The 16,037-nt window shown below is 40.8% G+C and overlaps 1 protein-coding gene across 5 annotated transcripts in view; it reads right to left on the bottom strand.

Moving 5' to 3' along the window:
• Positions 1–16,037, bottom strand: part of itga7 (integrin subunit alpha 7) — a 73,403-nt gene that overhangs the window by 25,773 nt on the left and 31,593 nt on the right. For 2 of the 5 annotated variants that reach the window (XM_008114400.3, XM_016994978.2), the window contains exons 2-5: positions 13,485–13,612; positions 11,121–11,200; positions 8,574–8,829; positions 7,037–7,159 (exon numbers count right to left, since the gene is read on the bottom strand). In XM_008114400.3, coding sequence (XP_008112607.1) covers positions 7,037–7,159; positions 8,574–8,829; positions 11,121–11,200; positions 13,485–13,612 — 587 coding nt within the window. Of the gene's footprint in view, positions 1–6,471; positions 6,592–7,036; positions 7,160–8,573; positions 8,830–11,098; positions 11,201–13,484; positions 13,613–16,037 lie in introns of those variants that run through there. The other 3 variants (XM_062971020.1, XM_008114399.3, XM_008114401.3) reach the window with 3 other exon arrangements.

Below are 16,037 nucleotides of genomic sequence, written 5' to 3'. Positions count from 1 at the left end.
GTGTATATTCCGAGGTGAGCGCCACAACAATGCCATTTCATACTTCAGACTTGACCTATTGCAAGTAAGGTTGGGTCTACACTGCCATATAAGCCAGTTTCTGAATTCAGATTATCTGAATAATAATAATAATAATAATAATAATAATAATAATAATAATAATAATAATAATATCAAAAATCAGAAAAATCAAAAATCAGAAACTCCTCAAAGCACAGCAGACAAAAAAACCAGTACAAGAAAACCGCACTACAAACTACAGCTGACAGCTGGCACAACAAAACATTGCATGGAAAGTTCCTCGACAAAATTGAAGGAAAAGCTGATAAGGAGAAGACCTGGCTATGGCTCACGAATGGGACCCTGAAGAAGGAGACAGAAGGCCTGATCCTTGCAGCCCAGGAGCAAGCCATCAGAACAAATGCAATTAAGGCCAAGATTGAAAAATCAGCTGATGACCCAAAATGCAGACTGTGCAAGGAAACCGATGAAACCATTGATCATATCCTCAGCTGCTGTAAGAAAATTGCACAGACAGACTACAAACAGAGGCACAACTATGTGGCCCAAATGATTCATTGGAACTTATGCCTCAAATACTACCTCCCAGCAGTAAAGAACTGGTAGGATCACAAACCTGCAAAGGTCGTGGAAAATGAACACGCAAGGATACTGTGGGACTTCCGAATCCAGACTAACAAAGTTCTGGACCACAACACACCAGACATCACAGTTGTGGAAAAGAAAAAGGTTTGGATCATTGATGTTGCCATCCCAGGTGACAGTCGCATTGACGAAAAACAACAGGAAAAACTCAGCCGCTATCAGGACCTCAAGATTGAACTTCAAAGACTCTGGCAGAAACCAGTGCAGGTGGTCCCGGTGGTGATGGGCATATTGGGTGCCGTGCCAAAAGATCTCAGCCGGCATTCGGAAACAATAGACATTGACAAAATTATGATCTGCCAACTGCAAAAGGCCACCCTACTGGGATCTGTGCGCATCATCCGAAAATACATCACGCAGTCCTAAACGCTTGGGAAGTGTTCGACTTATGATTTTGTGAAACGAAATCCAGCATATCTATCCAGCAGCAACAACAAAATATAACAGTATAAAATACATTGCAAATGCAGTAATTTAACACAAAAAACATAAAAACCTCATAACAACATAGCTCAACAACCAATAACTGAATTATAGAACTGGATTATATGGCAATGTAGACTCATATAATCCCACTCAAAGCAGATAATCTAGATTCAGAAACTGGATAATATGGCAGTGTAGATGGGGCCTCAGAAGAATTGGATAAACCAACAGATGGGACATCAAAGGCTGGCTTGGGGTAAGAGTTCAGTTTGGTGGGGTGGTAAATTGGCACCAGGTTTTAGCATTAATTGTAAAGAAGCTGTTCAAAGTGATTAACCTGTTCAGGGAATCCAGTTTACCATCTAGATAGCTTCTGGAAAGTTTGGAGTAGCCTCACTGCCCCACTGCATAGAAGCCACCACTCAACACTATGTACCATTCATGGTGTTACAGATGGGCACTGCGATTTAATACAATGGCAGTGAGCTATCTTCTAATCTTGTTTAAAAGTAGGAGCATTCTTTTTGGCCAGAGACTAGGAACTATACTGGTCAAATAATATATCCATGGGTTCCGCATCCATAGCTTCAACCAAACATTACTTTAAAATATTCAGGGGAAATTCCAAAATGCAAATCTTGATTTTACTGTGTGCTGAGCACTACACTGATGTGTAGGCACACCCTGTTGCAGCCTCCTATCATTTCACAGATCCTTAGACTCCTTCCAGCACTCATTTGAATTGTTCTCAATTTTATATAAAGGACATTATTTTATGATGCCATTGTATATAATGGGACTTCAGCATCCAAAGCCCATCAGAAACAAAGGGCCCATTAAACACACAAGAGAAGCAGGGTATCCACTTGGCTAGTTTTAAATTTTGATTTCTTCTGTTTGCTTGTTCCGAGGCCAAAAAGCTGTTTGATACTGAAATCTAGGGTTCAGTTTTTCATAAACGATACTAGAAAGTCATTGCATATTCAAATGTATTTAATGCATGCTAATGAAAAATCGAAGGGCATCTTTTTTTGGAAAAGAAAGCAATCTTAAATAGCAACAAAGTCAAGGGTATGCCCCTCTCATAGCACCTCCTTGCTTCCCATGCTGAGTTACAGAAGAAGCTAGGGGTTGAAACACTTTTTTAAAGCAAATCAAAACAAAGATTTGGTTTTTAAATTATCTCTTTATGTGAAATGATCTCTCTGCAGTCAACTCTCATAAGCTCTGATAATAGCATTGCCCTTTGGCTTCTTCCCACTGTTTTGGAGTCCCAGAATGAAGACTGGACACTGGCCAGAGAGGCATATACTGTATCATATATAAGAATTACGCAACCTCTCATGGATCCAAAGTAAAAGGCTGGGAAACAGCAGACCGAGTGGGGGGCTCTGCTCTGAAATTTGTGAAGGGAACCGTCCATAAATGGCACAAAAGTCCCCTCTCAGATAGTACTCCTTGTGAATAAGATTGAAATTAGACACTCCACAGCCACTTTTCCCCCTCAGCCTCACTCCCCACACCCAGAGACATCTGGATGTCCTTAGCCCAGGGGTGGGCAAATGGTGGCCGGATAGATGCTGTTATAATACAACTTCATACTCTCTCATCATTTGTTATAATGGCTAAGATTGATGGAAGTCACAGTGCAAGACTGTGGTGCAGGCTGGTGAGCAGCCAGCTGCAAAAAATCACTCTGACCAAGAGGTCATGAGTTCGAGGCCAGCCCATGTCAGGATGAGCACCCAACAATTTTAAAAAAATAAAAAAATAGCCCCTGCTCATTGCTGACCTAGCAACCCGAAAGATAGTTGCATCTATCAAGTAGGAAATTAAGGTACCACTTATAAAGTAGGGAGGCTAATTTAACTAATTTACAACTCCATAATAATCATCCAGCCGCCATTGGAATGAGGAAGTGCCGTCGCAGTGGATAATGAAGCAGCTGCTCCCCCTGTGGCCGGAATCGAACATCCACCCAGGAGAAGGTTAAATGCCTCTGCGTCTGTCTCTGTCTTTGTTCTATGTGTATATGGCATTAAATGTTTGCCTTATATGTATACGATGTGATCCGCCCTAAGTCCCCTTCAGGGTGAAAAGGGCAGAATATAAATACTGTAAATTAAATAAATACTATTTATTTAAATAAATTTGGAAAGCCACAGTTTGCCATCGCCACAACCATAGTCTCTGTTGGGGCTTAACATGGATTAAGTGAAATAGAACAGGCCATGGGGAAGACCCTTTCAGAGGTCTCTATCCTTTGTACTGAAGAAGCAGTGACTGGTCAGGAATAAAATATCCTCTTAAAGAGCCACGCTGGAAAGGCTGCGTTCAAACAGAAGGTGAGATACTAATTCTACCTTTGGGATGGCATATGCCAGAGGAAGAACTCAGTGCCTACCCTATTTTGAGCCATTGCAGGCAAAATGACAACTAGTGAGAAGCCAAGGGACCCTGTTACTAGTTTGCCTAAGCAGTATGCAGTGGGGAATGGAAAAGAGGACAAATCTGGATATGGGAGTATATCTACAGTTAGCAGTTTGATACCACTCTACCCGCTCTATCATTAGGTTTCGGTTTTTGACAAAACTAATAGGAACAGGGTCCACAGCAGTGATATTCACTTGGCCCTACAGGTGTGGCTGGGCTTTAATTCCACTTAGCCCAAGCTAGTACGAACCATAACTAAAGATGATGAAAGTTACTTACGAAGAACATCTGTATGGCTATTTGTTTCCCATCCTTTGATGAGAGTTTATGGGGACGATGATGTGATAGACCAAACAAAGGATAAAGGCTTGTATGATGTAAAATAAGGCCATTATTTGAATGTTCTCTTCTGCCTTTCAGTAGCCAAGAGCAAGTAACACAGACGCCTTCATGCAACTGAGCAGAAACAATATGAGACAAGAAGCACACAACCACAAAAGACTGCTTTGGGGTTTCCTCTCTCATTTATCATTTCATCCATATTGCCTGGACACTGCAATGGTTTGTGATAAAATCTAAACAGCAGTTCTCATTCTAACATAAACTGCTAACTTCATTTGCTCTCAACTCTCTGAGATTATGAAGCACATCTGGATAACTGCTCAAATTGCCATTTTTATTGCTGTGATTACAGATTTTATTTTGAAATCCAAACTACACTTAATAGCAGATAATTTCCTGGTAATACCAATCTATTATCATAGTTTTTACTCCTCCTCAGCTGAATGCAGCAGCTTTTCTTTTCTTCTAGTACATTTTGGGTTCCAGATCTATCTGTACACCTATGGTTTCAGTTCATATCATTTTGTAATAATGTGTTATAATGCAGGCTGCAGTTGTCAACCTTTTGTGTTTTTGAAGCCCACCATCTGCCCCTGACTCATTTCTATCCTTGCCTCCAGGTCTTCAGGACTTTCCTTCTGCAGTGAAAGTTATTTTTGTAATGATCTCTAAAACATTTGTACCATTGCTGTAATACATGTCACCGTTTTCTTCATATAATGTCCTTTTTCTGTATGGCCTCCATAAAACTTTTTACTCCTTTTAACTTCTTTAGTACTACAATGTAAACATGAGAACATGCGTGTAATGCTCCTATTGATGCACTGGGCAATTTGCCTTCAACCGGTTTTACATTTTGTTTATTTTTATAAAGTGTCATGGATTATTTTAGATATACTCACAAGAATCTTAGTTTTCATTTCTTAAACAGCCAACATATAATCCAGTCAGCCTTAAGCACTTCACATGAAATTCACTGGGAAAATGTGGTTCCATTTCTCCCAGCAACAACTCTGTCTTAAAAGAGCTTAACTCTTAACAAGACCACATTTCAGGTTTCCAGTTCTGAATATTCTAAGGAACACATAAGTATTAAGAAAACAGAAACTCTGAGCTCAAGCTCAGATCTGCTCTTCGTGGCCTTATATCCATTCTCTCATAGCCCCACAGCAAGTTTCTTTCTATTCCTAGATATCATCATTAAAGAACTTGTGGCTCACAGGCTTTAAGTAACCCTTTCCGTAGAGTATTTTGGCATCTTTCTAAGGTAATTTTAATGGCAAGCAGCTAATTCTTTCAATGACATAGAGCTGTAAATATACAAGTTTTCAGTTCTGCATATACTTTTTTCTATTATGTTCCTTCTCAAACTCACAAAAACCGTAATACTGCATTCAAATTGAAGCATATTTATTTTGGAACATGAGGGAAACAAGTAACTATGAACAAATGCCTTCATTTCTATAGAGGACAAAGTTTTCATTCCCATACAAGTAAAAGTAAAGGTTTTCCCCTGACATTAAGTCTAATTGTGTCTGATGATTGTGGCTGACATAACTGCATGGAGCACTGTTACCTTCCCACCGGAGTGGTACCTATTGATCTATTTACATTTGTATGTTTTCAAACTGTTAGGTTGGCAGAAGCTTGGGCTAACAGTGGGAGCTCACCCCGCACCTCGGATTTGAACGGCCAACTTTTCAGTCAGCAAGTTCAGCAGCTCAGCAGTTTAACCCGCTACGCCACTGGGAATAAACAGCATGTTCTCTGAAAGAGACACAGAAACTGTCACATTATTTACCACTTTCCTAACTGTTTGGAGCCTCCGGTGGCTCAGTGTGTTAAAGCGCTGAGCTGCTGAACTTGCAGACTGAAAAGTCCCAGGTTCAAACCCGGGGAGCGGAGTGAGCGCCCGCTGTTAGCTCCAACTTCTGCCAACCTAGCAGTTTGAAAACATGCAAATGTGAGTAGATCAATAGGTACCGCTCTGGCGGGAAGGTAACGGCGTTCCATGCAGTCATGCTGGCCACATGACCTTGGAGGTGTCTACGGACAACGCCGGCTCTTCGGCTTAGAAATGGAGATGAGCACCAACCCCCCAGAGTCAGACACGACTGGACTTAACGTCGGGGAAACCTTTACCTTTACCTTTTAAAACACACACACCAATATTTCTATGCTAATTCTTTCTGAATTAAGAGGTCAATCTTAATTAGAGGTCAATCATTATTATTAAGTCATTTAGAATACTGTTTTTCACGTGTCTCCCCTTCTGGTCAACAAACATCTCATCTGCCTTATAACTTACTATTGAACACATCTAGCCAAAAAAACTCCATTATAGGTCTGACGCAAGTCAGAAACAACTTGAAGGCATACAACAACTACAGAAACCTTAGAAGGAACTATAGACAGAACTGTTTCAGAGGAGTACTACTTAGGAGCTGTAATGTCATGTATCTTTTGGCCAAGGGGGAGCAGGGGGAATGACAAAACACAACATAAGGGGGAAACAACAGAAACTAGCTAAAAAAAAAGTACTGAAGGGAGGAGAGGGGCAAGGGGGAGAAACCACTGAGACGGGCACACCAACACCTTACAAACCTAAGTAGCTATTCTGGGCCACATCTCCAACACTCCCGGGGACCCGTTCACTGGGCTCTGGCGTTTTATAGACCAGCTGGTCAGGGTCTGAGCTATCAATGTTTGTCACAAACAATATCCCTGCAAGGCCAACGGAAGGAAAGAGAGAAAGAGAAAGAGGGTTAGCAGCATGAGAAACTTTGGCACCCAGTCAGAGAAGCACCACAGAGCATTGGGCAGGACTAGCAGGACTTGGGCCAAACTCATGCCCAGCACCCTCAGGTGGGCTTCTTTCTAGCCCTACCGAACTGTTATCCCCTCTGTGAACAATGGTTTGCCCATGTTTCACTTCTTAAGATCAAGAGATTAAAATGCCTGCTTATTGAGAACTCCTCCACAGTGGGTTACTTCTTCAGTCCAAATCTGCCCAGGGCATATTGGGTAAATTTATGAGTCTGCTTTAAGCCATAATCCCCCCCCCCATGCCATCAAGGTAGTTTTGGTCTCCAGATGTGACTAGCCCCTGCCCTGTGTTGGCCTGCTTGACTGCTCTGTAGTGCTTGCTCTGCTGGGCACAGCCCCATACCAAGGTAGCTGTTGGCAGGCAAGGGGATGAGCGAGGGGTCCTGGTCCTTTTCTCCCCCGGCTTCATACGGCCCGTCGTCGTAGTGACTTAAATCCAAGCCACTCAGCTCTGCCCGTATGGTCCCTGCCAAACCAAACTCCTGTTAGTGATTGGCAGGATGGGAGAGTTGCAGGGAGATGTCCAGCCTCACAACACAATAAGGAAGACATGTATTTTGGTACAGAGGCACGTCAGTTTGTCCCTCTCTTAATGAGATCTGAAGTAGTAACAGGCCTACATGCGGCTGAGAACTGGAACATTCATTAGGGCAAAAGTGAAGAAACTTTAGCCCTCCAGATGTTTTGGATGTCAACTTCCAGATGCCCTAGGCTGTGCGGGCAGTGATAAGAGATTACAAGGAAGTGCTGCCCAAAACATCTGGCAGGTCAATGGTCCTCCAACTTCCACTCCAGGGTCTTCTAAATGTTACAGAAATAGATATGCCCAGGAGTGTTTCCCACTTCACACACAGTGGATTTGTTTTTCAACAATTTTACCAATTTCCCTGGCCAGTTGGGAACTGAAATTTAAAACTGCCACATTCTCTACTAAGGCCCTTTCTACACTGCCATATAAAAGCCAGATTATCTGCTTTGAACTGTATTATATGGCAGTGTAGACTCAAATAATTTAGTTAAAATCAGATAATGTGGATTATCTTCTTTGATAATTTAGATTGTATGATAGTGTAGAAGGGACCTAAGAGTTTTTCCAGGCAGGTCATATATCCCAGGATCTGATCCCAGATTTTCTGTTTATCCCAGATTTTCTGGTAGTGGAGACTCATATAATCCAGTTTAAAGCAGAAAACCTGGGATCAGATCCTGGGATATAGAGCCTGTCTGGAAGGGCCCTTATACACGGCCGTATATCCCAGAATATCAAGGCAGAAAATCCCACATTATCTGAGTATGGACTCAGATAACCCAGTTCAAAGCAGATATTGTGGGATATTCTGCCTTGATATTCTGGGATATACGGCTGTGTGGAAGGGCCCTAAGTATTCCTTGGAGTACTTGCAGGTGGACATGGTCAACACCAAGACTGAGCAGCAGAAAAGCTATGATCCAATGAGCACACTCAGTATCTCTTCCATCTCAGAACCTGTCTGACAACCAATATTGATTGCATTGCAAAAAGGCTATAAGTCATAGGCACAGCATATGATCTGAATACAGAAAATTTCCATTTCAGTCCTCAGTCTCTCCAGTAGGATTAGTGACGGATTCTATCTGAACCCTTGGGAGGATACTGCCAATCCATCTAGCATAGAGTGGAGTGACTTGGTGCTCCTTTTCTGGTCCTATGCAAATAATGCAAATATGTGGATATATTATCATACTGGCAAGAATGGTGCTAATGGTCACATTCAATTCATTTACTTGGGATGCAGATTAATCTCTCCTGGAAGCTACTGCAGCTTTCAGCTGGGCTAAAAAACAAAAGAGACATCTATCTTGTTGAATATCCCTTGGGCTGGGCATGTTTATCAGCTTACCCTTCCAGTTGTAGGTACCAGGTGCTCCAAACAGGATATAATGCCTGTCTGCAGTAAAGCCAGTTGCCATCCCCTGCTGGCAGAAGCCAAAGCGATCGTGACCCTGTGGGCGCCCTTCACAGAACTTCCACTCGCCACCATCAAATTCATCAGACACCTCCAGCCCCTCGCTGAGTACATAACAGCGGCCAATCACATCTCTTGTCTCCAGAGGTTCGTTTACCCGGTTCCGTGCTTCATACAAGTGCGCACAGGTCTGGGATACATGAAAAGGGAAACAACAAGACACAGTGGATTAGAAAGCATGTCATGTTAAGATTCAATTTTGAAGAAAACTAACCTGCAAAGCAGAAAGAAACAAACCTATGTTGCCCCTAGACACTGATATGTCTCTGTTCCTGGAATGTACTATTTGAGGTTTCAGTGAAGGATTGCCAAGATGCTGCCAGATGGCAAGTTCTTAAAGTTAACCAACAAAAAACCACAGGGCAGCTGCTCCATCTTTTCCTCCTTAGTGGATTTCATGTGAAAAGATGGAGAAAGCTGTGCAAAAGGTCAGGAAGGCTATAAATGGGAGAAGACATTGCCTGGAACTCTCTTCAAATCCATTGAATGAGAGAAATACAACAAAAAAACCTTGCCAGAAACCACCCTGGATGTGTGGAAGCCACATTGAAAGCAAACTACAGGATGTGTAGGAAGGTTGTGTCCAACCCAGGGTCAATCCTGGAGTCAAAAGGCAGAGCTGAAATAAAAGCTCACTAGGTTGCCAGGTTGTGTTGACCAGGCACAGGTAGAGGGCCAGATTCCTTGCCATTGGGCTAGTCAGTCCAGAGCAGTGGTTCTCAACCTGTGGGTTCCCATATGTTTTGGCCTTCAACTCCCAGAAATCCTAACAGCTGGTAAACTGGCTGGCCAAAACACCTGGGGACCCATAGGTTGAGAATCACTGGTCCAGAGGTATGTTATTTCCAGGGATGTTACCCAGGGCGGGTTTGGGAACGGAAGCACCGACCAATATGCATAGCTGATTTGACCTTGTCCCAGCCTCAGCCTATGAGACTCCTAACACCAGGTATGGATCTCTTTACACCAGGGGTCCCCAAACAAAGGCCCGGGGGCCGGATGCGGCCCTCCAAGGTCATTTACCTGGCCCCCGCCCTCAGTTTTATAATATAATATTTTTATATCAGTTTTAATAATATAATATATTGTATATACATATAATATTGATAATAATCTTATGTTATACAATATAATACTAATAGTAATACCATATAATAATATTAATTATATGTTATATATTACATATTATATAATAGTATAGTGGTATAGTTCAATATAGTAATATATAATGCTAATATTGGGTTATGCTAATAATATAATATATTGTATAGCTGTGCCCGGCCACGCGTTGCTGTGGCTAAGACTTAATTTTTCTTTTCTTTTTGTTGTATGAACGTAGAGGCGTGGCTGAGAGGTTGTGCTGTCAATTTTCGAGGTTGTGGGGCATTTAGTTTAGTTGTTTTGTCCGGTGCCATGATTCCATTACCCTTTTATATATATAGATGTACATACAGCTGCTCTGAGTCCCCTTTGGGGTGAGAAGGGTGGGATATAAATGTAGTAAAAAAATGCAGTAAATAAATAAATAATTTTAGACTTAGGCTCGGCCAAAGTCTGACATGACTTGAAGGCACACAACAACAACAACAACAACAACAACAACAACAACAACAATCCTAATTAACTTGACTATCTCATTGGCCAGTAGCAGGCCCACACTTTCCATTGAAATCCTAATAGATTTATGTTGGTTAAAATTGTTTTCATTTTTAAATATTGTATTGTTCTTTCGTTGTTGTTGTTGTTGTTGTTGCACTACAAATAAGACATGTGCAGTATGCATAGGAATTTGTTTGTATTTTTTTTTTCAAATGATAATTCGGCCCGTCCACAGTCTGAAGGATTGTGGACCGGCCCTCTGCTTAAAAAGTTTGGGGACCCCTGCTTTACACCATGTCTCCTTCTGGCAAAAGTTTGTATTCTTTGTTAGAAGCACTACCACACTTTTCTAATATGACACACACCTGAAGACATGACCTGAAATCTATAAAAGCTTATGCTATTCCCTTTAAGGAACCACAAAACCCTTTGATCATTCCAGTCAAGAATAATGTGTTCACATGGGTTACCTGAGTAGGGCTTTTTTCACCTTCATCCTGCGCTAGAGTCCTTTTGTTTTACTACACAGAGAGGCAGACAATTTCTTCTCCAGAAAGTAGAGCAGATTCAGATATCCTCACATACTTTGGAGAGCATGGCTCTTCTTATATAGAAAAAGTGGAGGAAATTACCTCCTTGTACCCGAGAGTTTATGCAATAAAGAAGTACACAACACCATTCTGAATATCTCACCCACAAGAATAACTTATAACAAAGGTTTCTATCTCTTGCTCTAAGGGAGAGGACAAATTATACTTTGCAATCCAGGTCCAAAGGGGTTAAACAGAATGACCACCCACCCAGCCAGCCATGGCCACTGACCACAATCTTGCCGCCAGGCCCTTGGCTCTTAACGGTGACTCCCAGCCATTGATTCTCCTTGCTCTCCTTCTTCAGATCAACTGCAAGATATGAAAAGGGTGGAGGAACTCTGTCAATCTCAGTTTAAGAAGTGGACTCTCTTCTGATGCTAAGCACACAAAGAACATTCTCTTCTCTTAATACAATAGGCTAGAAGGTAGCCTACCACATTTAGGACTCACATGATAGGCGAACTAAGAACAAGCTACACATGTTACTCAAGAAATCAATGGTTGGGCGCTCTACTGTATTTCCTTTTTGTTAGAGGTCATTGAATGCATAGAACTCTATTTGGGTAAAGGTCACAGAATGGGGAAGGAGCTTAACCTCACCCACAAATCCACTTCTTCTGTTCAAATACTCTCAAAGCATCTACAGGCAGTCCCCAAGTTACAAACATCTGACTTACAAATGACTCATAGTTACAAACAAGAATGAGACAACAGGAAGTGAGAGGAAATCTACCCCCAAGAAGGGAAATCCACTCCTGAAAAAGTTATCATGGGGAAAAGATGTCACTACTGAAGCTTTATCACTAATCCTTGTTTCCACAACGAACCACATTTTTCAAAATTTCATATATATATATAGAGAGAGCTGGAGTTACACTTTAAAAAGTGCCAGTTTGTATGTATAAATTCAACTTAAGAACCAGTCTACAGAACCTGTCTTGCTTGTAACTTGGGGACTGCCTGTATTAATTATAGATAGGAGGAACACATACAAGTTCAACACTAACAGCAGCTCCAGAGGGACTAACATGGAGCTACAAGGTGAGGGGGAAAGTTAAATCATCACACACAATGATTGTGTCTCGTTTAAGAGAGGAAAGTGGTGTATACATGAAAATAATAATAATAATAATAATAACAATTTGGGAAGTGTTTGACTTGTGATTTTGTGAAACGAAATCCAACATATCTATCTTGTTTGCTGTGTCATACAATAATAATAATAATAATAATAATAATAATAATAATAATAATAATATAACTTTATTCTTATATCCTGCCCCTTTTCCCCAAAGGGACTCGTGATGGCTCACATGGGGATCAAACCCAGCAATACACAATAAAATACAATCACATAAAAACATTTAAAACATATAAACATAAATAATAAATAATAAATAATAAGAACAACAACAACAATTGCTCCAATCTAGATTATGAATATTGAATAAACATCAAGTAAAGGGTTCTGGGGAACTCCATTTGAAGCTCTTCCTCATCACACTCTTCTCCCATAACTAGCACATATCAAATCTCAACTGAACTGGATCAAGTGTAGATCTTAACTAATTTCCGTGCATCTAGTGCTAAATTTCTAAAACATAAGATCCTGAAGAGAAAACCTATCCATAAACCACAGAATTTGGATAATGAGTGGGCATCCACAAGCTGTACATGCAACCAACTGTTCATTTTTGGCAATGTTTTCCACATCCTAAAGGTCCTTTGCCCCCATTATGAGAAAAGCAGTGTTTTGCCTTTAAATCAGTAAGAATGTATATATGAATATACACACACAGAGAGATTTTTAAACAGATGCATATTCCTAGAAACCACCTGGAGTCATTAATCTGCTTGCAATCAAAAGTATGTAGCATGCAACTGCTTTGTTCTAAAGGAAAATGGTGCTATTAAAAATGCCTTTTTTACTTCTGCTGTGGCAAATTTAAGAACCAGGGTTATGTTTTGCCCAGATGGATTTGGGTGACAATCTAGACCCCCAACTCTGGGAACTTGCTGACCCTGTCTCTAATTTCTGACCATAGGAGAAGGAGGCAATAGTTATATTGAGATAGTTTACATGTTTGTTTATTTATTTATTTATTTATTTATTTATTACATCACTTCTACCCCTCCCTTCTCACCCATCAAGGGACTCAGGGCGGCTTACAATATAAACATACACATCAAAAAACAATGTTCATCAAATTTAAAAATCCATCAAGATTAAAAATTACATTAAAATATACATAATTATGCATTTAAATATACATTTAAGGCGCTTGATCCTTTTTCCTAATTTTGATTCATATATTCTTCACCAGAGTACTAGTACTGAATGAAACAGATCCCAGATGCATTCCTTGCCTTGTGCATAAATGAAGCCATATATAGGAGGCAAAGATGCGATCTACTTGAGGAATTGTGGCTGTTGTAATTCAAAAAAGTAACTTTATCAACTCTGGAAGGGATTGTGTCCAATATACATTCAGGGGTAATCCCAGATTAAGCCTGATCCACACCCAACACTGAATGACTGTTTATGAAGGAGATTGTTTTCATTCAAGCAAACACAACCAGGATGCTTCCTTACCTCCCTCATCAATAGTTAGACGTTTGCAATCATTGGTCTCGTGAGTCAAGGGACACGCATACAAGCCACCAGTCCTGTTAGCCTTTTGACCTTGCAAAGCAGCAGCCTGTGGTGCTCCCACCAATAACCTGAAAGAAAGCAGAACATGGAATTCAGGGGACCAGGAAGCTTGGAGAAGTTCACTGATGGAAGGAGAAAATGACTCAGTTCCAATTCATGGCTGTTAATGAGCCTGTGCTAGCGGTGCAATATAGGGCAGCCCTATGCGGCCAAAGCAAACCCCTCTTCAGAACAAATCTTGCCAAGAAAATCCCATCAGAGCCTTAGGGTCACATAAGGCAGAAATAACTCCAAGACACACAACAACAACAACAACAAATGTTGTATTCTTTAAAAGCCCATAAGGACATATTACATTTTGTGAAAAAACATTAATTGCCAAGGGAATTAAAATCTATAATAACAAAAAATGGACTGCATGATTTATAGTAATTTGTAGTTATGTTAATTTGAAGTTGAATTGATATTTTGCACTCTTCTTTCTGTAGCCTCTCTTAACTTTTGTTGGTTATGGAAAAATGTAAAAAAACAAAAGCCAGATACCAGACACTGAAACCTCCTTAGGAAGCTGTCTTCTGAGTTACAACATTTGGTCCATTGTTTATTTATTTATTTGCGATATTTATTTTACCACTCTTCTCAACCCCGAAAGAGACTCAGGACGGTTCAAAGTGTTGGCAACCATTCAATGCCCTTGATAAAAACAGTATAAAACATCAAAGTTGACCCTCCCCTAATAAAACATTAAACATTATTAAACACATCACCAGCCGGGCTGTGGCACAGGCTGGTTAGCAGTCAGCTGCAATAAATCACTCTGACCAAGAGGTCATGAGTTCAAGGCCAGCCCGTGTTGGGGTGAGCACTTGACAATTAAAAAAAATATATATAGCGCCTGCTCGTTGCTGACCTATGCAACCCGAAAGATAGTTGTTTCTATCAAGTAGGAAATTTAGGTACCCCTTATATGTGGGGAGGCTAATTTCCGACACCATAAAAATCATCCAGCCGCCGTTGGAATGAGGAAGCACCGTCGCAGTGGATGATGAAGCAGCTGCTCCCCCTGTGGCCGGAATCAAGCATACCCTCTGGAAACTGGAAGCTGGAGAAGGTTTAAATTGCCTTTGCGTCTGTCTCTGTCTCTGTTCTATGTTATATGGCATTGAATGTTTGCCTCATATGTGTACAATGTGATCCGCCCTGAGTCCCCTTCGGGGTGAGAAGGGCAGAATAGAAATACTGTAAATAAATAAAATAAAATAAAATAAAGACATAGCCATTGTTCATAAACAGTCCTGGACTCTCCCAAAGCTGCTCCCAGTCATGAAAGAAGGAAGGCTGGCTCAGGTGGCCTTCCCATTCTGCTTGAAGAGTAAGGAAATTATCCATTCTAGAAGTATTTTTGTTTCTTTATTTTTGTAATGTGACATGATTGACAATCACAGCAAAAGCAAAAGCACTCATTAATTTTCCTTTGAATTTTCATTAATTTAAAAATTGTAATGAATCATTCTGACTAGAAAACACTTGTAAATGAATACTGAACCCAGAACATCAAGGCAGGAAATATTTATTTATTTACTTTTTTATTTATTTACAGTATTTATATTCCGCCCTTCTCACTCAGGGCGGATCACATTATATACATATAGGGCAAACATTCAATGCCCATATACACATAGAACTGAGACAGAGACAAACGCAGAGGTAATTTAACCTTCTCCTGAGGGGATGTTCGATTCTGGCCACGGGGGGAGCAGCTGCTTCATCATCCACTGTGACGGCACTTCCTCATTCCAACGTCGTAAATTAGTTAAATTTGCCTCCCCACTTTATAAGTGGTACCTTATTTCCTATTTGCAACTATCTTTCGGGTTGTTAGGTCAGCAATGAGCAGGGGCTATTTTTTATTTTTTAATTGATGGGTGCTCACCCTGCCACGGGCTGGCCTCAAACTCATGACCTCATGGTTAGAGTGATTTATTGCAGCAGGCTGCTCACCAGCCTGCGCCACAGCCCAGCCCAGATACCACAATATTTGCTTGGAACTGAAATATATGGCAGTGTGGGCTCAGATAACCCAGTTCAAAGCAGATATTGTGGGATTTCCTGCCTTGATGTTCTGGGTTATATGGTTGTGTGGAAGGCCCTTAGGTAATAACCAATTGGTCTAATCCCACTTAGTATTCAAAATTATACAAAACTGGATATGTTCTGATTTCATAACTGTTATCCAGCTTCAGATATATGAGGCTAGCCAGTTATTCATGCTTTCACACCTTTCCGTTTATCTTCCCAGTTTCACAATATAATCCTCCATACTCAAAAGTAAGCCCAGCTGAGTTCAACTGGCTTTAAGGTACAAAAGATGCAAAATGAAAAACAGGCAACGTTAATTTAAAATACGAGACTGAATTTCAGGAATGGAATGGGAGGACTGAGTTGAAGCAGAAAGCAGAGGAAAGCTGAGAGTTTACTGAGAAACAGCTTTCA

Source organism: Anolis carolinensis, chromosome 2 (genome assembly GCF_035594765.1).
Source record: "Anolis carolinensis isolate JA03-04 chromosome 2, rAnoCar3.1.pri, whole genome shotgun sequence".
NCBI classification, from domain to species: Eukaryota; Metazoa; Chordata; class Lepidosauria; order Squamata; family Dactyloidae; genus Anolis; species Anolis carolinensis.
Note: the sequence above shows the minus strand (reverse complement) of the source record. Positions and strands in the feature narration are given on the sequence as shown.